The sequence below is a fragment of the Calliopsis andreniformis genome, chromosome 6 (assembly GCF_051401765.1).
Source record: "Calliopsis andreniformis isolate RMS-2024a chromosome 6, iyCalAndr_principal, whole genome shotgun sequence".
Lineage (NCBI taxonomy): Eukaryota > Metazoa > Arthropoda > Insecta > Hymenoptera > Andrenidae > Calliopsis > Calliopsis andreniformis.
The window spans coordinates 2,272,590-2,295,606 of record NC_135067.1 but is presented as its reverse complement, the minus strand read 5'-3'; the positions used below and the strand labels follow the sequence as shown (position 1 = coordinate 2,295,606).

At 33.3% G+C, this 23,017-nt stretch overlaps 3 protein-coding genes and 1 non-coding gene across 5 annotated transcripts in view; 2 read left to right on the top strand and 2 right to left on the bottom strand.

The window, feature by feature from the left end:
* LOC143180682 (uncharacterized) overlaps positions 1 to 7,430 on the bottom strand; it is a 40,794-nt gene extending 33,364 nt beyond the window's left edge. For both annotated transcript variants that reach the window (XM_076380575.1, XM_076380576.1), the window contains exon 1: positions 7,256 to 7,430. The gene's annotated coding sequence lies outside the window, so the exon portion shown is untranslated. The remainder of the gene's footprint in view (positions 1 to 7,255) is intronic.
* A 3,138-nt stretch (positions 7,431 to 10,568) lies between these two features.
* LOC143181129 (uncharacterized) lies at positions 10,569 to 14,999 on the bottom strand. The gene is made up of 8 exons (XM_076381373.1): positions 14,757 to 14,999; positions 13,532 to 14,316; positions 13,005 to 13,325; positions 12,409 to 12,793; positions 11,941 to 12,262; positions 11,378 to 11,550; positions 10,716 to 10,990; positions 10,569 to 10,619 (listed from the first exon to the last, which is right to left on the bottom strand). Exons 1-7 carry the CDS (start codon positions 14,985 to 14,987, stop codon positions 10,949 to 10,951), a joined length of 2,259 nt encoding a protein of 752 aa, XP_076237488.1. The 5' UTR covers positions 14,988 to 14,999; the 3' UTR covers positions 10,569 to 10,619; positions 10,716 to 10,948.
* Positions 15,000 to 16,398: 1,399 nt separating this feature from the next.
* Calr (calreticulin) lies at positions 16,399 to 21,372 on the top strand. Its single transcript, XM_076381563.1, has 8 exons — positions 16,399 to 16,557; positions 17,666 to 17,770; positions 17,855 to 18,058; positions 18,342 to 18,493; positions 19,378 to 19,644; positions 19,725 to 19,961; positions 20,215 to 20,361; positions 20,563 to 21,372. Exons 1-8 carry the CDS (start codon positions 16,473 to 16,475, stop codon positions 20,578 to 20,580), a joined length of 1,215 nt encoding a protein of 404 aa, XP_076237678.1. The 5' UTR covers positions 16,399 to 16,472; the 3' UTR covers positions 20,581 to 21,372.
* On the top strand, positions 18,093 to 18,217 carry LOC143181306 (small nucleolar RNA SNORA3/SNORA45 family). Its single transcript, XR_013002269.1, has one exon. It is a non-coding gene; the product is annotated as a small nucleolar RNA SNORA3/SNORA45 family (small nucleolar RNA).
* Positions 21,373 to 23,017: the final 1,645 nt, after the last annotated feature.

The window sequence follows — 23,017 nt, the reverse complement described above, 5'->3', positions numbered from 1 at the left end:
AATCCGAGTTTTTCATTCTGGTGATTAGATTTTAAGGATTCCAGTAATTCGTTTGTTTTTCTATATTTCATTGAACATTCTCAGAAACTCTTCGGAAATACTGGACATTTTCAGGATCCCTAATCTTTTCAGCAATCTCGTCCCGATCCCGAAAAAATTCCTATCCCGTCCCAACCCGACATTTTCGGGATCCGACACACCCCTGGTTAGTGTAGCGACATGCCAATAAAGGATTAAAACTCGTTTTATGACTATGTTTACATATGAATACTAGATCAGCGGTAAGTGGTGGTAAATCTATAACACGTATGAAAATTTTTCTGACATAACAATGATTTACAGGTAATATCATTTTATGTACTTATAGAGAAATAATAAGAATTGTTTGAAATCTAATTTTTTATTACTCGAAATTCGAATCCAAAAGGTTGTAAGATTTTGAAACATTTGAAATTATTTTGTTTCAAAAATTGAAATTTAAATAAAACATTTTTATCTATTATAATTGAAGAAAACAGAATCACAAGACTAAAAGAATAAGACAAACACCATCCATGGTTGGATGATGTAATATTTTTTTAATATTATTATTTACCTAAGTTTCGAGAATTTCGAATCACAAAAAGATGCAAAGTTTTAAATTCCTGAAAATGGAAACTTTCTTGGGTTTCGAAGGGTTTCGACGTTTCGAGAAACCCATCCCTAAGAATTAAAATGACTGATGAATCTAGTTCGGTATTTGTGTTACTAAAAATGAAGAAATACGAATTTGATATAAAGCATTTGGTATCCAAAGTATAACACCAAAAATCTCATTAATAAATAATTGACATTGAACTGCGTTAACTTTTAAACTTGTCTCAATACGATTCTGCAATAATTAATGTTTTATTAATTTTTTCTCGAGTAAAAACTATTCAACACATTAGCAACTTCATGAATATTAATTGTAAATTTTTTGCGTGTGTACATAAAAAGGTTCATTATCATTGAACCAGATTATTGACCTCTGACAGTTGAATTTGTCCTTCTATGAACTTCGAAGGTGTCGTTGAAAAGTATTAGCTCTTGCACAAAATCTCTATAACGTCGAATTTTCGTTTATTAAATCATTGGTACTCGATAACTTCGTTAAAATGAAACTTCTACGATTCGAAGTTTTTAACTCTTCCCTTGAGATTCGAGTTGCTGATGTTGGACTATAAAGTAAATGTCTCAGTAGCCAACTATGTCACGGTATCTGAACACTGGCGCTAATTAAAAACAAATAGTAGTATCGTAAAAGATTAAACTCAGCTATTGGAACAATGTAACTCAAGCAGTAGATCATGCATTTCTAGATTGCTCACGAACGGGGAAATTTAACGACTTAAACGTTCAAATACATATTGGAACATTTACTCTACTACAATTTTAATAACTGTTAAAAATGATTATACGATTTAAATTATGTAGATATAAATAAATAGATATAGGTTAATGTGTACGAATATAGATAACTACCTGTACTTATACACGAATAAGAAATAACGTCAGTGTATATATGTAACTATATACACTGTACAGATTTATAGAAAAAGATAATTTTGTTTAAAACGTTAATCTTTTGTTTTTCTGTATCAGAAATATTTTCATTTTACATGTTTTCTCTTCTTTACCTTGCTGGTTGCAATTACTTTCCTCTATTACTTAAGTCTCCTCGTTGCATTTTCAACAAGGTGCTCTATCGAGGATCAAACTTCTCTCACATGATACAGTTTGCAGCGTTGGTGAATTACGAAATATCCAGGTTGCCCAAGATATACCCTATGTGTCCGGTAGTTTCTCTTTGTTCCACTGACTGCCTCCAGGATAACCGGCTACCTTGTGTGTACATACATACGTTCTCACTTCGCCACTGTGATTGCATGCTTCACGCTGTTGTTTCTCGAATCGCTGATCCATTTAACTCGTTAAAATCCAAATTACTTTTGCCATTATCAGTTTTATGTAATGCCTTATAATCAAACGGAAGGTCTTCTAAAGTGGAGCATTTAATTTTGCTGCTATTAATACTTGCAGCTTCAAGATTTCAAAAATTCAAAAACAATTTGAAATAATTTATCAAGCTTCAAATGTCCAGATAATATAATTATATTCTTGTATGGATAAAATGTCCTCGCTATAACGAGAAACTAGTCAAGCTGTTTTCAAGGAAATAATGATAGCGTCTTCTGAATACTCTTAGAAAAAAGAAATTCCACGAGAGCTTTTTCTTCTTTAATTGATTAAACGCGGAACGGCGTACACGATTGTTCCAACGTCGCGTCGTGAACCGTCGATTGCTCAACGAGCGAGGAATCGATTCCACGGTGCTGCAATGACTCCGTCCCAAGGAACTCTTATTGGCGATTTCTCCTCTTGTTTTCCGTTCGTGCTTTCGACCAATTAACGTGGCAGATTCAATGCGTCACTATAAACAACTGGAATTCCATAAAATGGAATTCACTGGTTTCTACATAATTCATTCATTTAACTATACCCTTGAGTGAAAAGCGAAGGTTGAACTATTTTCTCTTCAAAATGAGTTCTGTGTATTTTATAACATTTCAGTTTTGCAAGTGATGAACGATTACTTGCTGAAATGAAATCATTCTGTTCCTCATTGGGAAGAAAGAAAGTAAAAGTTTTTAAATAAAATATTCTTTGTTCTGTTGTCAAAGAGATCTTCAAATACTAACCGCAGCATCAATCTAATCTATATGAACTAATATGAAGGTACAATACTGAATTGTAATTATATTTAATATTTTTTAAGTTTTTTTGTTACGCCACCATCTTCTTGAAAACTATGAAATCTAATAAATACAGTAGCATTTCACACGAGACTAACAGAGTTTCAGTCAGTTCGTAGCGGTTTTACAAGATTAGTGGTCACTTTTCTGTTTCTCGCGATTGTAATCTTATATTCTGCTATCCTTTGATCATCAGCAGATAAACTATACTTTTGGAAAACGTCAATTCTTGACGTTCCTTAAGCTATTTATTTATGGTATAAAATGGTACAGATCTAGGAAAATGGAAGACAACCCAACAAAGTTAAACCAAACAATAAATACGAAAACAAAGTGTACCTACCTAAATACAAAAAGATAAACTACAAGATGTCAAGAATAAAGGAAGGATATCATTCACTATCTCTGATTATTAATAGATAGTGATTATCTATAACAAATATAGCACAGTGAGTGCACCGAGGGTTCGTGGACTGAAGTTCACAGAAAATCGATCGGAAATCCTTAATGGTAGGTCAGCAAACAGTAGGAAGCTTTAATGTCACTCTTATGATAATGACACTATACGAGCGGTCTCAATGAACAGACGATGCGTGATAATTGAACTTTCTAAAAGGATGAATCGAATCTGTGAGGTATCTATGCGTGTCCTAGTGAACTTTAAAGGAAAAGGTCTTGTTGACCACATTATGAAAGGGTCGTCGGGTCATTACTGAAGTGTGCATTTTGTGATAAAGGTAGGTGGGTAGTATTGGAGATCCAAAAAGGTCATTTACGGTGTTCAGGGTTCATATCTGAAACTGAAAGTTAATGTCAAGGTAATGAGATATTTTTATCTTTACTGCAAGTGTCTCTAAATATATGGAGAAAAACAAAAGAGAAAACACTTGTTATTGAATCTGGAAATGCAAATAAACTACTTTCTTTTTCTATGTTTAAGGAAGATTGTGGGCGATTATTGTTGAACCATGAAAGTGAGATGAATCGATATAAAGGCTTGTATAAAATGAAATCCCTCGATTTCAAACTTCCTTTGAGTAAATTGGCTCGTAACAATGAGCCAGGTTGAGATCGTCGAAGCGTGTGTACTCTTCCAGGTCAGAGTTCACGCTTCGTTGAATTTCAGGACAAGAGAGTAGAGTAGCATCTGTGTACCGAGCAATTCACAGATGGTACCGTGAAAATATAATGGTATTGATAAATGTATCTCACTCATTAGTATTGTGAAAACTGTTTTCCTTGATACATTAAAAGCTACGTTGCAATTGTAGGTTTTATTATTATTTTGCTGGTTTTAAAGAAATATGATAAAATAAGTAGATATAGCAAGACAATACAAATATTTAACTGTAAGATTATTCAGTTGTTAAAAGCTCTAACTCTTCCTGTGTATTATTTTCTCTTACAGTTAATTTTCACATTAGGAATTTCTATATGTAGTAACTTTAAACAGTATATACATTAATCCACTATATAGTAAACAATAATTTCAACAGATAATCCTTTAACAAATAATCGTTTAAAATATCATAACGAAATGAACTACTAAAAAGCTTGACACAGATTTAACTTTAAGATTACATGACACTTGCCAAAACATTTTATATCCACTTCTACCTCTATGAGCCACAATTTTGGGAGGACTCCTTCCAAAATGTTTTCAACGTTTCAATTCTTATCTTTTTAACAAATCTTTCAACAAAAGTCGAATTACCAGCCGTGGGACTAGAACAAAGAGTCATAAATATACGAAATGTTTTCAAGTGATTTCGAAACTTCAAGGCTTAGACATGGTTCAGCGTCCTTGTATTAATTATCATCACTATAAATTCTACATGGGAGGAAGCTTCTCGCTTTGTCGACATCATTAGACATCGCGCCTTTCTCATTTTTCCCGTCTGGATCCCTGTTCTATTTCACACGAGCGACATCCAGATACACTGTGCATTAGGGTTAACGGAAACGGATATTAGAAAACTTCGAAGCTATTTTTCCGCGGTGTCGACAGATCAGCGTTAACGTCATCCACGGGTCCCTCGACCTCGATTCCCTCAAGGATAAGGTCTTTACAGGAGAGTTCCCGATTACTTTCGCCATTCTAAGCGCGCTCGAATTTCTATGCGGACGACAGCTCTCGTTAGCCGTCTCGTTTTCCTTCATTTGACGCCCCATCGACGAGAGAGAAATTCGTGGGAATCGTTTCAACGCTAGACTCGATTTCGCGACTTCTTGCGAAAATTGAAGCTGTTCGTTTCTGTAGATTACTACCGAGAATTGTATGAAATAATTTAAGGAGAAGTTCTAATCTAGAGTTTTAAAAAATTCGATATTTTTTTATTCTCACTTGTTTGATGTTTGAAGAATATACAGTTAAAAAAAAATCTCAAAATTCTAAAGGTTAGCACAGTTATAGGTTTTTAAATTAAATGGCAACTGTCGCATGAGTTTGATATCAACGACTCAACTTCAAACACGTTTTTCTCCCAACATCGGTTTTTTAAATAATGGAACAAATATCTTAAAAAGTAATTAATTAATTTAGTTGACTCTTTCTTTAAATTAAAGAATATAAATACTTTTTAACATGCAATAAACCTGTAATATTTTGAATTTTTCCAAATTTACTAATATTCCAGAGGTATAGAATTGTGAAAAAATGAGTGAAAAAGTAATGTTTGCCTTTAAAGTGTTAGAAAATGATAAAACAAAATTATGTTATTAATTTCAAAATATTGTAGTTAATATCTGAAATTAATTTGAACTTTGAGCCCTTATTTCAGATTTATTATAAGGTTCCTTTTGTTTTTGTTTCCTGGTTCAGTGTTCACAATTTGTTACGTGATCCCCCAATTAGCTTCACTTGTAGATCTTATTGTTAGACAATTGTTCTAACCTGAATTAGGTATATATTATCTTATCTTCTTTTAGAAAGAAATAGAAATTGATGACTAAAATTGTTATTTTAATATTATTCCGTTTGAATCATATGCCGGATAAATAATTAAGTTACTCTATGAGTACTTAGAGAATCCGGTCTGAGATTGCACAATTTCAATTGATCCGCTGAACCTTGACATGGTACATGTGGTTTTACTTTCAAGGTGTAACAAGATGCATGTATATTTAATAAGATGAAGATCGTACCGCTGATCGTTCCAGCTTACTGATGTCATCTATTCAAATATCCATGTAATTGTGACCAGAACACAATTGTAAGTTGTTTAATATATTACAATATTTTTGCACTCAGTATTTCTTGCGTTTAGATTATTTTTATCCTTTGAATGAAGTTGGATTCATCATATGATTTTGTTTACCTCGATCCAATGAAATCGAAGAGTAAGAAAAATGTTCGCGAAATTTTAAAACAATAGTTATGCTTTTGAAATTATAATGTAATTTGAACAAATGTATCTTTTTGTTAAAATATGAAAAATAAAGGCATTAAATAAAAATATCATAAGTTTAAAAAACAGATAAAAGATATTAAATTTTGAAAACACTTTAGTCGAGAAGAAACGTCTCTATAGAAGAAACACCTATTTAAACTCTGTCATAATAAAAGAACAAATTTATTCTAATAAACGTCTTAAGCTTCGGAGATAATAAAGATCACACATTCTAATGTGTCTTTCTATTTTACTTTCTAATTTCTGCAATCTCGATTTCAGAACTATGCATTTTAAAATCTAGAATATCCTTTTCACTTTAATGTAACTCTGAATTTATTGCCAAAGAAGACTTTTATTTTTCATTCCACTACCATACAATTCAAACGTAATATTGTTAAACATGCTTTTTCAATTTAATATCTCATTTGTAGTTAGTCAAATTAATATTCAAACACTAGTATAAACCTAACATTTATGATATAAATCTTCCACAAATATGTATCGAACAACAAAAACGTGTTACAGTATATTAAAGTGCGGCATGTAGACGGCGAAAATAAAAAAAATATTTATTTTATGCGAACTGTTGTTCAAATATCAGGAAGACAGACAGTTAAAAGAGAAATTTCATTGTAAAAAAATATTCAGACATTTCGTAAATGTTAATTAGAAATCTGCAATAACAATTTTTTACGTAAGTTTTGTATCTCATTGAATACTATCTTTCTTCAATAACATGTTTTGAACAATTTGGCATGTTAAAAATTTGTTATTAATAATCAAAGCAGACTTTCATTACTTTGACAGCCGATTTTCTCGTTTTCCTTTAGTATTCATTCTTTTTTATCAATTGCACGATCCACTATATTCCATAGAGATAGTCATGCCGATGTGAAAAAGATGTTGTTCTTTCTTCTAACTTAAATTTATTAAGTGTTCAAAATTTTTGCAAAATAAAGTCCCATTTATTTTGCAAGAATTTCGGATCATAAATTTCACTCACAGAACTAACATAATTTAACTTCCTCAATTTTAAGGAAAATAGTTTGTGTATCGAAGACTTTCGAGCTGGCAATGTGTCAGACTTACCAAAATTGCTGTCTGGTCATGAATCTCCCAATCCCTTTTAGAAAGATGGAAACACCTTATTTATCGAGTTTCTTACTGATCGTGAGGCACCACAAAAACTGTTCAGTTCTGAAAGAACGATGACTGCGATCAATACCGCGGGCACGAATTCCCCGCGGAACAGAAGCGTGCAATGGCTCGCCGGGAACTGAGGAACACGATGAGAAAGGTACAGCACGTCAATGAAAGAACGCCAACGCCGTTCATTCGAGCGTCTCCTGCACGTGCGCGTGCAATACGCACGCGTGCAGATCGACACACGACTGCCTTGGTCGTGTATGAAGCCTTTACCCTTTTCCCTTTGACGGAAACCCTTTTTGGAGGATATTAAATATCGATTCGCTTGAAAACAGTCTGGAAGGTGTTAATACACACCTTTAATAATAGGTATATTCAAAATCAAATTTTGGATAATGATTCAATGGTTATTGTGCAGTTCAAGAAATAACTCAGGACTGTGAAGTCACAGTTTGGCACAAATTTTTGATCACTAAAATCGGAGTCGAAGTTGGAAAAAATATCTCGACTCCGACTCCGTGTTAGTAAATATCAAAATCAGAAATGTCCTCAAAATAAATGAATAATTTTCGTTATGCATGCATAATTAAGAGTTGCAATTTAACGTACAAAAAACGTTGGAATGATTTAAAATGTTTCTTCATTGTTTTATTTGCCTTTGGTGTTAGCATAGCTTTAGTTTCTTATACTGTAGATACTTATATGATATACATGTACAAACATACTACATGTGTACTAAATATCAGTAATTAAGTTATATCTATACATGCATGTACTTATTATGTTAATAATCTATTATTAATACAAGACTTGGGGTCAGAGTCGGAATCGGACTTCAAAGAAAAAGATGTATCGGAGTCGAGAATTTTAACAATCGACTCTACAGACCTAAATATAACTGAAGGGCCCACGGGAAAAGGGAGGAATGTCAAGTTTTAGTATTTCTCAGAAAACGAAAATTTATTTCTCAATCTAATGGCACAACTTCATATTTTCATTGTATATATATCAAAATAAAATATTGTAAGGTAGTTTTTAGCTAAACATCCTAATTCAAGATTTCGTTCAAATTAAACCAAACTAATTCGGATTACAAAAAACTCTTGTGCAAAATGTGGAATCGATTTACTACATAGTTATCGAGAAATTACTAATAAAAATTGATGCATTTTTATTAGTTCTTCTTTTATTTAGGAAAGAAGACCGCTTTTCTTTTACTTGCTTTTGTCTAAAACAGGAAAACTATATTCAAGTTACCAAACTTGGCACGAAATTATATTGAAATGTTATGAAGCGAATGTATTTATTTCTATAAAACTAAATACATAGTTATCCATAATTGCTAATGAAAAAAAAGGATTTATATCAAAATCTTTCAGAAACCTTGCAGAGCAGCTGACGCATGACGTGGCGACTACCTTAATTTGCAATGCGATATGCATAGTCAACGATAAAGAGCGCACACGTGTCCTTTCGTATACAGAAATACACGAAAAAACATTGAACTTAAAATTCGTTAAAATTAATATTCTCCCTTTTTCTCGTAGACTCTTCAATTGTAGATGAAATAATCACTCAGTGATGAAGGCTCAATATGCAAACTCAATAACTGTTCAGTAATTAGGAGACTGAGTAGAGTCTCATACCAAGTACTTAAGTAAACATGGGCGTGAGACGAAGTCTCTTTTCTGCTATGAAGAATTAGCCAACTTTGGGCATGTAAAAAAGCGTAAAATACATTTTTTGATAAAGGGACGATAATGGTAGTAATAGGACAGATACATACAGGAGTAGGCGAGTAAAACCGCATGAAAATCGGTCCACGGGAAGCTGGAAACTAATGTATCAAAAATAAGTGAATTTTTAAGATCATTTCCGTTGTGTAAATTTTATGGAGCTGCGACCAAATTCTTACAATTAGAAATTCCTGTTTTGCAAAACTTTATTTTCTCCAAAAAACATTTAAAATGTAAAGTCTGCGCCAAGTACTTAATGTGCCTTTAAACATTTTAAAAATTGTCATATAAAGAAATGAACTTTCCAAAAACTTTACACCATTTCCATTTATGAAATCATAGACAAGGCGCACAAGTACCTATTATTTTAGCTTATAGTATGCACTGTATTAGTCAAAAGCTGTTTATATTTAAGTGTGCTAGTAGTTCATAGTTTTGAAAAACTTTTCGTCTTCTAAAGTTATAAAATCACAGATATACTAATAGAAATAGAAATCATTTTGTAAGCTACAATTTTAGACAACATATAAGGAAGATAACTATATTTTGTCTTCACAGTAGATCTTTTACTATAATTGTATTTCTTTACAAAAGGGCCCACCAAGTATTTCTTTCTCAAAGAGGTTCACAGACAAGAACAATGTCTACTTTTAACTGTAGTATAAACAATAGATTTTGTAAGTTCATTTCTTATAATAAAAATGTATGTGTACTCCGTAGGACTATAAATCTTGTTGAACCATTTTTCATGCTGTATTCAATTTGTATGAACACGTGTAACGCTCACACATAAATATTGGAACAGCTACGTTGGATTTTGTTAGATAGCAGTAAATTAATTATAAGTACACTGTGTCGCAAATTGAAATAGCACTTGCGCGCCTCATCTATGATTTCACAACTTTAATTTAAATGTTTCTTAGAAATATTAAACCGCTAGCACACTTAAATATAACCAGCTTTTGACTAATGCAGTGCATACTATAAGCCAAAATAATGGGTTCTTGTACGACGTATTTATAATTTCAAAATTTTTGGGAAAGCACCTTTAGTACTTGGAGTAAACTTTGCATTGTCAATGTTTTTCAAGGGGATTTTAAAATTAATTCAAAATTATACACTCTGAGTTTTAATTGTAATCAGACGTAATTTTATTAAAATTGAGATTTACATAAAGAGCACGTTAGAATTACTTCTTTTTCATACTTTTAGTATCTTTCTTCAGACAATACACGAGAATAAACATTAATTTACTTCTAAAGAAATGTGACGTCATTTCATATCTCCATACCATAAATTGATTTAAGTCGTATCTGGAGAGATGAAGTTCTGCACTAATGACTAGCTCGTTACTGATAATAATAGATATGCGTGTGGAAATTACAGTTTTGTGGAGATTACAGCGGTTCTAGACTGAAATCACATTGTCATACCTTGTTAATCACGTAGATTATTATCAAATTCAGTTGGACTGAATTTGCACTATATCTTTCCATTTTCATATCCACAAAGCATTAAAAATTTGATGGATTCTCGGAAACCTCATCTCGTCAGCCAATAGTTATAAAGACCTTGTATAAAATAATTAAATTGGTTCAAAAAGTTTAGATGGAGTAATTTAGATTAAATAAGATCTATTCTTTTTTCTTCTTATCAATAATCCTCACTTTTTATTAGCCAACGATAAAAAACACTTGATACATCTAAAGGAACCAGGACAAATTCGAATTGATTTTTATAATAATACAAACAAAGGAAGAAGGATGAATTATCCACTTGCACACAATCATTAATTCACATTAAGGAAATGCCATCACTTTACGAATCACACATACATTCACTTTATTACATCAAGAAGAGTCTTGTTGCACTTGGTAACAGCTTTCACTGAATCCATCGGTCACCTGGTTTTAATTGTCGCTTTCTGTAGTTCACGAATCGTCTGAAACCGAACAACGTTATCCTGTTAAAAGTTTCGAAAGGTGGTCTGTACGCGAAAAAACTCTCTAGAAGAAAATCTACGTCCCTATTCCTTTCTTATTGTTTTTTGCTTTCCTTTTTTATTATATTACACTGAATTCCAGAAAACTTAAGCAACTAAACTAAAGTCTCTTTTAATAAAATAAACAAATATTACTCATTTTGTAACGAGTTATGCTAATTTTTTGTAACGAACAAAAATCAGTAATCTTTAAAATTTGTGAATGAATATAAATTTTAGAAAAAAGGAAAGAAAGAATGTTCAATGTGGCGAATGAACAAATTTTTACACTTGATGAGAGCTATAGAATATTACGAGTGTTTCTTCAGTGAGGATTAGAGACAATACCCTTTTTGCATCCTCCAGACTGGCAGGAATGTATTTTGCATTCACCGTTTGTGCCAGACTGCTATAGTCCCTGTAAAGGACGTATTGATCCTTTAGCCATTGCTTTATAGCCAATATTCTTTCTTGTAGTCCAGCGATCTCATCATTGTGCTTCAAATCCATTTCCTTCAAATCTGTGAATAAAACGAAGCAGAACGAGTTTATTAAAATCCTTAATAACACGAAACAATAGACATATTTATAATCTATAGACAGTTTGAAATCAGTCTAAAAGTGTATTTTGTTTATTCCTGTGAATTTGCTACTGACCACATTGATCATTTTGCGAATGAGATCTATGTCAGTTGGGCGGGCGAAAAGGTATCACCCATTGGTGATCTTTCAGTAGATATTTAAAAATAAGTATACTTTATACGAACAATTTTCGTGTTTGCTAAATATAAAAAATTATCAAATTTATTTTGAAGATGCTAAAAAGGAAAGTAGGTTCGAGATTCGCTTGCAAAATTCCTGTATTCTTTTTCTTTTATATGCATAGTAAAATAGATGAAGAATCGCTGTACCAGGTTTCACAAATGCTGCTATCTTTGGAAATTCAAGGGGCTTGAACGGAGTCATTTTTGAAGACATACTAATTTCTCCAGGTCCAAATTCTAATCTTGTGTGTTCCAACTCTAGTATATAATTCCGGATGTCCTCGCGTTCCTGTTTTAGCCTTAAAGCAACTGCCTGCTTCCGCAGACAATACATTTGTCTACAATCGAACCTCGACTGCTTCTCTTCTACTTTCGCCCGATTCGACGATCTCTTGCTTTTCGATGGTTTAGAAACCCTTTTCACTTTATTCCTTTTCTTTATCCTTTCATCCTGACCTGGCGCTTTGACCTGACAGAAAATTAAAACCATTACAATGTATTTCAACTATTTTTGGAAGAACTACAATTGTTTTTAACGACCCGATTAGGATCTCATAAGAATATAGAATTCTTAAATAATTAGAAAATCTATTGTTGGAAGTTATTGAAATCGACGATTCTTGCATTTTCTATAAAAGATGACTTGTTTTCATTCGCTTCAATCCTTTCAGAACCTTCGTATTCAGTACAAGGCAACTTCACTACCGTTCCACAAGTTTTGCACTGTCTAGATTTATTCAAAGTTTCCCTTGGTGTCTGAATCCTGTATCTTCTGGAAACCGCGTCGATTGCATCCCGATTCAATTTTCTCAGCGTACACGTAACATCAGATTTCTTAGGAATCTCCGTCAGAAGCTTTTCATTGGAAATGGTTTCTAGTTCCTCGTTGCATACTTCGTTTGATTCCACTTCTACATTATTAATATTACTTTGTTTACCTAACGAAGAACTGTCTTTCTCATCTGATAGTTTCTTTTTATGCATCTGTTCCAAGCTTCTTCTAAAATCGCAAAAACGTGATCAGTCATGTAGAGAAACAACTCCTAAAGAAACATAACGATAGACAAATCAGAAAATTAAAGTTTGGAGACGTTAAAAACGAAGTATCTTCTAAAGAATGGTTATCGAAACGTTTAGTCTAAGAATTGTAGAGTCACTAGTTAAGTATTTTTAACAATATTTTAGTAGAATTATCACGGTTTGTTTCTTACACAGACGTGGAGGAGCTGTCTTCGCCTCTATTTTCTTTTTGTTTCATTGGTCTCTCGTGTTCAGAAGCCACAGAGACCGTCTCTTTATCTTGTCCCTCTTCTGTAGTTTCATTAGACAACTTTCGATGTTTTTTATTCTTTTTAAGAGGCCTCTTGGTCGGCGTCGTTTGCTTTGATGACCTCAGTAAGTTGATCGGCAGCACCTCCTCGACATTCTCCGTGCTCCTTACGTAATTCGATAGGTCCTCGTCAAGCTCTATATCGCATTCGCTGATGCTTTGCATTATTTTCGGTGCGACCAGTTCAATAATCTCTTTGTCCCTAGAAAGACTGATTTGTTGACGATTTCTAAGCGTATATCAATTACTAAATTTTTATGTTTGGAGAGAAAATTGTTCTACAAGTATCTTGTCTTTAAAATATTGAAACATCTTTCAAATCAAATACCATTTATAAACTCGAATAATATTACGGTAATCTGGACGCTTTGCCTAATTGATTAATATACTCTTATTAGGCACAACTACCTATTATCGGACACAATTTTCTGGACCGAAAATTCAGTTTGTTTATGCGGCGTGATCATAATTTGCTTCACTCCAGATCTGATGGTATTCTGAGCCACATCTTCCTCCGAAGTTTTCTTCTGTTCTTCCACCCTGGAACTAGACGAGTCCGTCGAACTAGAAGCTTCCTCGAATGTGTCACTCTCATATTGTATCTTCTGCACCTTGTTAGAAGAACTCTTAGACTGACTTTGATTCATTAGGACACTTTTATCTGACACGTAAGATGAGTCAGAAATAATTTCGCTCTTTTCACCACTTATCCTGATGACTTCCTCTATCGTAGTCTCATCATTTTCAGCAGTCATCGATGAGACACTAGGCTCTGCTATATTCTCTTCATTTGCAATCGACTTTCTCTCACTTTTACTAGGCGTGGACTCTTCTACAAATCTAACCAGATCAGAAACTATTTCAGAACCACCAGAAGCCTTGGAGAGAATCGTTGTAACTGAAGATTCATCGTTATTCCTTTGAGGATTCTCAGAATCTAGTCTCTTGACTTCAATACTATCTTTGAAAGTGAAGTCTACGTTTGAGGGAGTTTTGGTTGATTCCGCCGAAATTGATGAACTTCCTTTTTCGTCGGTAGCATCCGAATTATCATCCGCGACGAACGTTTTAAGGTGGGGTTTAGAAAAATTCTCAGAAGATTCCTGCGGGGATTCATTTTTACTGCTTATAGTGCTGTCCTCTTTTTTTTGGAAAAATGGAATCTTCACTTGGACCTTGGGTTTAGAGACAGCCTACAAGAATTACTTTTTAGTAACAGTAATTATTACATCATAAGCAATTTATGCTTGGAAAGTTTCAAATCTTCTTCATTTGAAATTCTCTTAAAATTTTTCAAATATTTATAGTTTATACAAAAATTTAGCAACCTCAAAAGATAACAAATACTCGCATGCAAAAAGAAAAGTTAAAAATAGTGTGTACTCTTAAATACATGAAGAAATAACTTCAAAACTATATTTTACCTGTAGATGTAACTGAAAAAAATTTTTAATTCTATCAACACATAAGAGCACAATGACGCAAAATATTTTTATTATTCACACAATATTTATTATCAATTATCTAAAAAATTTGAAATGTCCTTAAAAACTCATAACTTAAAATAGCACTCGAAGTAATTTAAAACTTTCAGAACATTCGTAGCTGAGATAGCATAATTTTAAATCGTTACCTTGTATCCGGCTTCAGTTTCAAACTGTGAAATTTTCAACATTTTATCGACCTCAGATCTATTGTTATCAGGGGGTTTCGAACCCGTTTGGGGGTGCCTCGGCGTTTCCTCAATAGAACTTTCAGTACTCACGTTACTTTGGCCCCGTGTGACCTCATTACGCTTAATATTGTACTTCCTGTCAATTTCTTTCAACCGCATCAACGCGGCTGTTGCCTTTGAACGTATCATTTTTTAATTTTACCTTTTTTTGTAGATTCTTTTTTTCTAGAGGAGAGTTCTCCTCCGGTTCAGAAACAATTTCAGTAACTTCACTTGTAAATTTTCAGACAGGTTGTGCTTGACTAAAGCGATGTATAGTCGCAGAAGGAAATCGTTTCCAAGGGAACAATTTGTACACAATACAGTTTGAAACCTAATACGTCAACGAGGGGATCTACGTAAGTGTATTTTACTGGATGGATAAGCTGTTCTATTATCCGAAGAAGTAAGCGTCCATTAAAGTACCTCGTAAAGCTTAATTTCTGACTGAAAGAAATCAATTTTATCATAAATTTAAAGTTATTTCATTTATCAATCTTGTCATTTGTTATTTAAAAACTAAGTCGGTCAAATTTCATTTTCCTAATTAGTATAAAAAAATCATAGTTTAATAAAGATTGCTCACATAATTTTTATAAATGATAATATGTATATTTAAAAATAGGATGTATATTTATGACAAAAATTCGGCGAAAAATGTTTCTTTTTATTTAATTGTTACACACATATATATATATATTTTTTTCACTGTTTAAAATGATTTTAAATACTAAAAGTCTTATATTAGTGGTATATTTGAAATTTACTCCTATGTTTCAGTTATCATCGTATGCTAATTGTGTTATTCGTATCAACTAATTTTATGTATCAGGAGAACATTCAAATGAACGTTAATAAAGCGCAGACTCACTTCCCTTGAAATTAAATATCATTTAAAATTTGAACTATTTTCTGATACACAGTTTTATGGAAAATCACCACTTATCAAATATACAAACTAAAATACTACAAACAGCTGCTCAATTTTAAATTGTAAAACTTTATAAATCTATGAAATAAAGTACATTAGGAGAGAAAGAAATCAGAGTATGCCTTTTTACTATAAAAAGTTTTGATTCCACATTTTCACACATTTTACAGAAGTAAATAGAATGTCTTTAAATAAACAGTTCAGTACCACACGCAACTCCACGCACCTTTAAATTCGATTCTTCGAACAGCGAAATACTTTATTGCATAATTAAAGTCCAAATTCACTTCATACTATTTCAAGAAAAACTTATTTCCATTCCCCTCGTTTAAAAGAAAACCAAGCTATTTAAATATCGCTCCAAAACGGTAACTAACCAATAAAAAAACTCCACAGATTACTGCTCCAATCTTCTCTCGCCTTTCTGTCGTATCGACAACAGATAAAACAAACCAGTCGTTCTTCGAGGTTATGGTGTGCGCGGCGTGTCTCATAACTGACACGGCGCGATGCTCAGTTGGTTGAGCGTGGTCGACGTTGATTGGCCGAGAAGCGGCAGCCAATCACCGCCCTCCATCTGTCTACCCCGGCGGCTGCTAACTCGCAAACTCGCCAACCACGTCTACGGATCGGACATTATCGGCTAGTTCGTCGCAGAGTTGAGATCTTCGTCGAGCGGACTTTCGTCGTCCCGGCGTCTGAAAATGCGGTTCTTCTGCTCGTTTCTATTCCTGCTGGCGGTTACGCTGGTCACCGCCGAGGTCCACTTCGAGGAAAGGTTCCTTGACGGTAAGCGCAATCGACTCCCTCGAAACTTCCCTCCCCGATCTCGCTCCGAAAGAATCGAAACTCTCCATGTTCGACTGAACGGAGTCTAGAAAAATCATCAGAGTCTCCTCGCGCTATATTCTCCTCTCAAACCACACCTGCGGCTCGTATTTAATATTTTCTCTCTGAGAAAATTCGTTCTTCCGGCGTACTTCCCTGAAAATCTGGCGATACGCCGAGCGAGAGGCTCACGGTACGCTGTTACTTCTCCTTGGTAACCACACGCCCTGCTGCGATCGCTCCTGCATCGCCTTGCATACCTGCGTTCAAGCGAACGTTGTCCAGTCGGCGCTTAAACGCGCGATAGGCAACGCTCGATTGTTTATGATACCATATGCAAGCACGGTCACTCGCAAGGCTAATGGACGTGGCGGTGAGGGACGTCTCGTGGCATGGGCCGAAGCTGCATAGTGTACGGTCGCCGACATGACGCGCGATCGATCGGTTGATCCGCGTCGAATGCTCTCCACTTTGAAATAAAGCTCCTCGTGTCTTGGGGAGAACGTGGCTGCGTGAACGCAACCATGCGCTGTGGTTTGCACGATTTTAGTCGGGACTCGGGACTTCGGCGTTCCGCATTGCACATGATGTTACGAGAGATCCAAAATATTTTTTCCTCTTTAGAATTCCTCTGTATGTAAATTTAACCTGAAAGTAGATAAATATAGGTATTTCTTAGATTTTGTTTGGGAATTATGTAACGTTTATCTTTGGAGTAAATATAAGAAAATAATATTCGTATCTTGTGATTAAGCTTATAGCCCTTTGCACTTGGAATATGCTTCTCAGGTATACCAAAACTTATCTAATAATTTTCTGATATTTGATAAGAAATTGAAGGTTCTCATGGTTTCAAATCTTTACTTGAGTAACTTTTTACGATTTTAAGTTCTATGTTTAACATGTATTTACAAAGTATACAAATTGTTATTTGTGATTACTTGTCATGCAAAAGAAAAGTCAGAATTTTGAAAATTAATACTTTTAAAATTGATGCTGTTAAATTAATATTAGTTTAAATGTATTTATAAATTCTTATCTTGCTTTCATTGATAACTTTGCTCTTTAGACTCCTGGGAAAAGAACTGGGTGTATTCTGAACATCCTGGAAAGGAATTTGGAAAGTTTGTTCTGAGTCATGGAAAATTCTGGAATGATCCTGAAAATGACAGAGGTAATTAGAACCTTAGGTAATTAGATGAGCATATTTGAAATAAAGTAGAATTGCTTATATGAATATTTGCTTAATTTATGTTAGGTATCCAGACTTCTCAGGATGCAAGATTCTATGCATTGAGTAGAAAATTCAAACCATTCAGCAATAAAGATAAACCACTTGTTATTCAGTTCACTGTTAAACATGAACAGAACATTGATTGTGGTGGTGGATACATGAAAGTATTTGATTGTTCCTTGGACCAGAAGGACATGCATGGAGAAAGTCCATATGAAATTATGTTTGGTAAGAATCTTTTTAATGTCTTAAACTATATAAATCCGAGCCAAGAGTCACTGGTCCATCTATTGGTGGATTGGTGCTGATGGAACTCGGAGAGTAAATTCTTACATATGCCCTGAATATGATCCTCATACATATTCAGGCACCTGTTAAGATACATTTTATTAATTATCCAAAGATTTTTTAACTTTCATTGATGAAAAGTGTAATCTCATTTTACTTGGCATGCATCCAACAAGAATCATGTATTTCAGTCTGATGTACAAATATGTTTGTTTTTCAACAGGACCTGATATTTGTGGACCTGGAACAAAGAAAGTTCATGTTATCTTTAGTTACAAGGGTAAAAATCTTTTGATCAACAAGGATATTCGTTGCAAGGATGACATTTACACTCATTTGTACACTCTGATTGTCAAGCCTGACAACACATACAAGGTAGAAAATTAAAAACAAGAAATACATCATTGAAACTATATCGAGCCTAGAGTCACATGTTCTCATTGATTCATTGTGGAGAATAGGTGCTAGAGGATCTCGTAGAGCAAAGATTATCTTGCATTATATACTGTAGATGAGTTTTATTCGACTTCTTTACAAAATAAAGCAAAGAACGACATAATTACTAATAAGGGAAGGATTCCAAGTGGTAGACTTCGATTGTAATATGCTTTTGTAGAATGATAGTATAGACGTCCCTTATAATATGTGTAAAGTATTAGTCATTCGATAATTTTAAAGATATAAACACCATTGCATACCTTTACTATATGCTGTAAACATGAAATAGTCTTCACAAAATAGTATTGACAGAGGGAGGATTTAATCAAAATATATTTTAAAAATTTTATAATTATGACAATGTCGTACATGATACTATAAACACAATAAATGTGTGTTGCCATATGTTAAGTAATTTGCGAATATATTATCGTGCTAAAATTTTCTTTTAAATGTTAATAATTTTAATGCAATATTTTTTTACAATATATTCTATTTAATGAAAATACGATTCATAGCATACAGTTTATAGTGATAATCTAATCGTAACTGGAATTTGTTTGATCTTTCAACAAACAAACCCACAATTCTAATTTTTTACACCTTTAAAATTATCGAATGTAATATTTATGTATATAACTACATGTAATATTTTACACATACTATAAGATACCTACATACTATATCGTACTACAAAAGCAAACTATGTTCGTAGTTATCTATTTAGGATCCTGTTTTTTTTTTTTTTTTTTTTTTTTTGTGAATCTTTTACTATTCTCGTAATCATACGAACTATGATTAATATTTGACTTTTATTTCAGGTTCTCATTGACAATGAAGAGGTTGAATCTGGTGAACTGGAAGCGGACTGGGATTTCCTTCCACCAAAGAAGATTAAGGATCCATCTCAGAGCAAACCTGAAGATTGGGACGATAAACCTACCATTCCTGATCCTGATGACAAAAAACCAGACGATTGGGACAAGCCAGAACACATTCCTGATCCTGAGGCCTCCAAACCTGAAGATTGGGATGATGAAATGGATGGAGAATGGGAAGCTCCAATGATCGACAACCCTGACTACAAGGTAGAAATTGTGATATTAAATTACAAATAATCGCCGGTGAATTTTATTAATTAGTTCTTAACAATAACTTTTTATTATAGGGAGAATGGAAACCTAAACAAATTGACAATCCTAACTACAAGGGACCCTGGATTCACCCAGAGATTGACAATCCAGAATACACTCCTGATTCAGAACTATACAAGAGGGACGAAATCTGTGCTGTTGGTTTCGATCTCTGGCAAGTGAGATCCGGAACAATTTTCGACAATGTGCTTATTACAGACGATCCCGAAGTTGCTCGCAAATTCGGCGAAGAAGTGTGGAAACCAACATATGTAAGTATACGAGTTTCAAATTTTGAGATTAAATCTTTTATGAGTTTTGTTATCAATATTACATCTAAAATTTAAGTATGCTTGATGGCTTGATTGACTTTTAATTAAATTACATTAAATGATGTAAAAACTCTTTCTGAAATTAATGAGCGATAAAAAAAGTTGGAATTCCTCGTTACTGATTTAAAAATTGATTTTTTGTTAAATTAAGATCAAATACAGAGTTTATATTAATTAAATTTGTTGTTGTTAGGAAGGTGAAAAGAAGATGAAAGAAGCTCAAGATGAAGAGGAAAGAAAGCAGAAAGAAAAGGAGCTCAAAGCAAGCGATGAAGATAATAAGGATGACGATGAGGATGAAGATGTTGATGAAGAAGATAACAGTGTCCCAGATACTGAGGTAAAATAAGATCATTTCATTACCAAAGTTTCTTATTCATCCAAAGTTAGTTGTAGAATGTTATAAAATGATGACTATACTAATTTCGGATGCAAATTGATCGAAAAAAGTTGGAATTCCTCGTTTCTGATCTCTAAATAGAGTAAAACCTATTTATAATTTTACAATTAAATACTCAAAATTTGTTTTATTTACTTTCAGGAACACGACGAATTGTAAATAAATGTGTCGTAATTGACACAAACACAGACTGTATTCCAGGAGCTGTGTGGCCGCGATATGCACCACAACTTCCCAAATTCAAACATAAAAACTTACAATCCAGAGAGAACGAGAATCCACATGTGTAGAAATAATTTCGTTCGTTGGAAAATTTTTGAACAGTGTGAATATTGGAGTTCTGACGTTTAACCCAAATAAGGCCTTGTCTTCGCTGCCTAAACTTAATTCCTAGTCTTCAGTTCTTCACGGTGTACACAATTTTTTTATCGAGAAATATCACACACGTACGAATGTAAATGTGAAAAACAGTTTTAAACGAATCAAAAGTGAGTTTCGTGTTGTGCTGTTACAAATCATTTACATAGTATATATAAATATATACATACATATATAGGATACATATATATGTATACATATATATATATATAATCATCTTGCCCCTCACCCCAGTGTGTCTTTTCCACGGCACAGCTCCACAAAGACTCTAAGTTGTTCCGTTTTTGTTTGTCAAGTGTTTTTATATGCAATTAAAAAGTAATTGAGATGTAATTTAACAATGCTATATTATAAAAATATATATATATATATATTATATATTATTTCAATTTCCGTACAGTGTACGCGTATTAAGAGAAAGAAAGTTCGCTCCAGTTATTAATGAAAAAGAAACAGAATGATTGGGTGTGTGTATACGTGATTGAATGAATAAAAAAATAAAAACGATTGATATGATTATGTATCAAAGGCAACCAATAACCGATGTAATAAAATAAATAAGACTTTTCTAGACGCGCTCAGAATCATTTATTTTTACCTGCTACAGTTTTATATAATTAATTAGTATTATTACATCATATCAAACTTATTACGCAATCATATGTTGATCACTGTCACAACCTTTATTAATCGATCATTCATTGGTATCGATAAATATACAACACTTTAATTACGTTCGAAATGTATACAATAAATCCTCTCAAATCGCACACTCATAAAACTAATGCGCATGCAATTTGAAAGATGTATGCATTTCAATTTGAGAAGCTTGCATTCGATTCTTATCTCGGATTTGAATCACTCAATTTGTTACTTAGGACACGAGTAACTGACAACCAAGAGCAACAAGAAATGAAGTATTAAGATATCTTCTAGTTAGGCTTAACTGGAAGATATTATTACATACCGATTTTTTACCCCTGATTCAGAGCTATCTACTTTAAGGAACACACACTACTGCTAACTGGTAGTTAATGTTTAACTAGCTATTCCCTAGCTAAAACTATCTGCCATCAAAAAAATTGGCCAATAGAAACATATGTAAAACTTTCTATTTGTTCTTTTTACGTTTTTTAAAAATGTTACTGATGCACTCGTGGCATTTTGCCTATAAAATTAGTACTAAATACAACCGCAATCGGATTTTTAATTCCATAATATAACAGTTTATCAAAGTCAGTATTAAAAGAAAAATCTACTGAGAAAGAATAAAATGAATAAATTGAAAAATTTGTCAAGTATTATTGTTTTCAATCCCCATAAAAATTGCATTTAAATTTATTACATACAGGGTGTTTTTAAGATATGTCAAATGTCTTACGGACGAAGTTGAATAGTTCAATGAAGCTCGCACAATGCCAAACAAATTTGTTGTTTTTATCATTTTTTTTTAAAGATATCAAGGTCACGCCCTGTAAATGGGTTATGAAGGAATGTTGAACTGTGACAAGTATATCCGAGGTGATATTTGCATATGTGATGATACGCTGACACATATCTTCAACTGTTGTTGGAGCATTCATGTATACGGTCTCTTTTAGCAGACCCCACAAAAAAACCAGTTGATTTAAACTAGGCGAACGTGCTGGCCATGAAACTGTTCCACCTCGCCCAATCCATCGGTTTGGAAACCTAGAATCCAACGTTTCTCTTGCTACTCGTGCATCATGAACAGAACAGCCGTCATGTTGATACCACATATCATGACGATTTTGTAAAGAAACATCTTCCAACAAAGTTGGTAGATCTTCTTGTAAAAATTGCGAATGTTTTTGTCTTGTCATTGTTCCAGTAATGAAGTATGGCACGATTACTTTGTCGTTCACAATACCACACCACACATTTACGTTCCATTGTCTTCTTCATACTTTAAATCTTGTACGTTTTCTCTATTCGTGATCTCGAATGACTTTGAATAATTATAGTCGCTGAATTCCGAATAAAAAGGACTATCATTGTAGGTGTTTAAAAAGGGGTGGTTCCATTTAAAAAACTGGAGCTGACTTTGATATCTCTAAAAAAATGACAAAAAAAACAAAAATTCTTTTGGTATTGTATAAGCTCCATTGAACCATTCAACTTTCTCCTTGAGACATTTAATGTATTTTAAAAAACAACAAAGATATTTGAGGTGCAAACGTTAGGTCACTCACCCTGT

Excerpts from the sequence above, each read along its gene's own strand:
- Calr (XM_076381563.1), top strand. The coding sequence starts at position 16,473 with ATGCGGTTCTTCTGCTCGTTTCTATTCCTGCTGGCGGTTACGCTGGTC. Across the intron at positions 18,059-18,341 it reads TCCATATGAAATTATGTTTG|GACCTGATATTTGTGGACCT; the intron begins GTAAGAATCTTT and ends GTTTTTCAACAG. Across the intron at positions 19,645-19,724 it reads TCGACAACCCTGACTACAAG|GGAGAATGGAAACCTAAACA; the intron begins GTAGAAATTGTG and ends TTTTTATTATAG.
- LOC143181129 (XM_076381373.1), bottom strand. The coding sequence starts at position 14,987 with ATGATACGTTCAAAGGCAACAGCCGCGTTGATGCGGTTGAAAGAAATT. Across the intron at positions 14,317-14,756 it reads AAACTGAAGCCGGATACAAG|GCTGTCTCTAAACCCAAGGT; the intron begins GTAACGATTTAA and ends TAATTCTTGTAG. Across the intron at positions 12,794-13,004 it reads GACAGCTCCTCCACGTCTGT|AAGAAGCTTGGAACAGATGC; the intron begins GTAAGAAACAAA and ends TTGCGATTTTAG.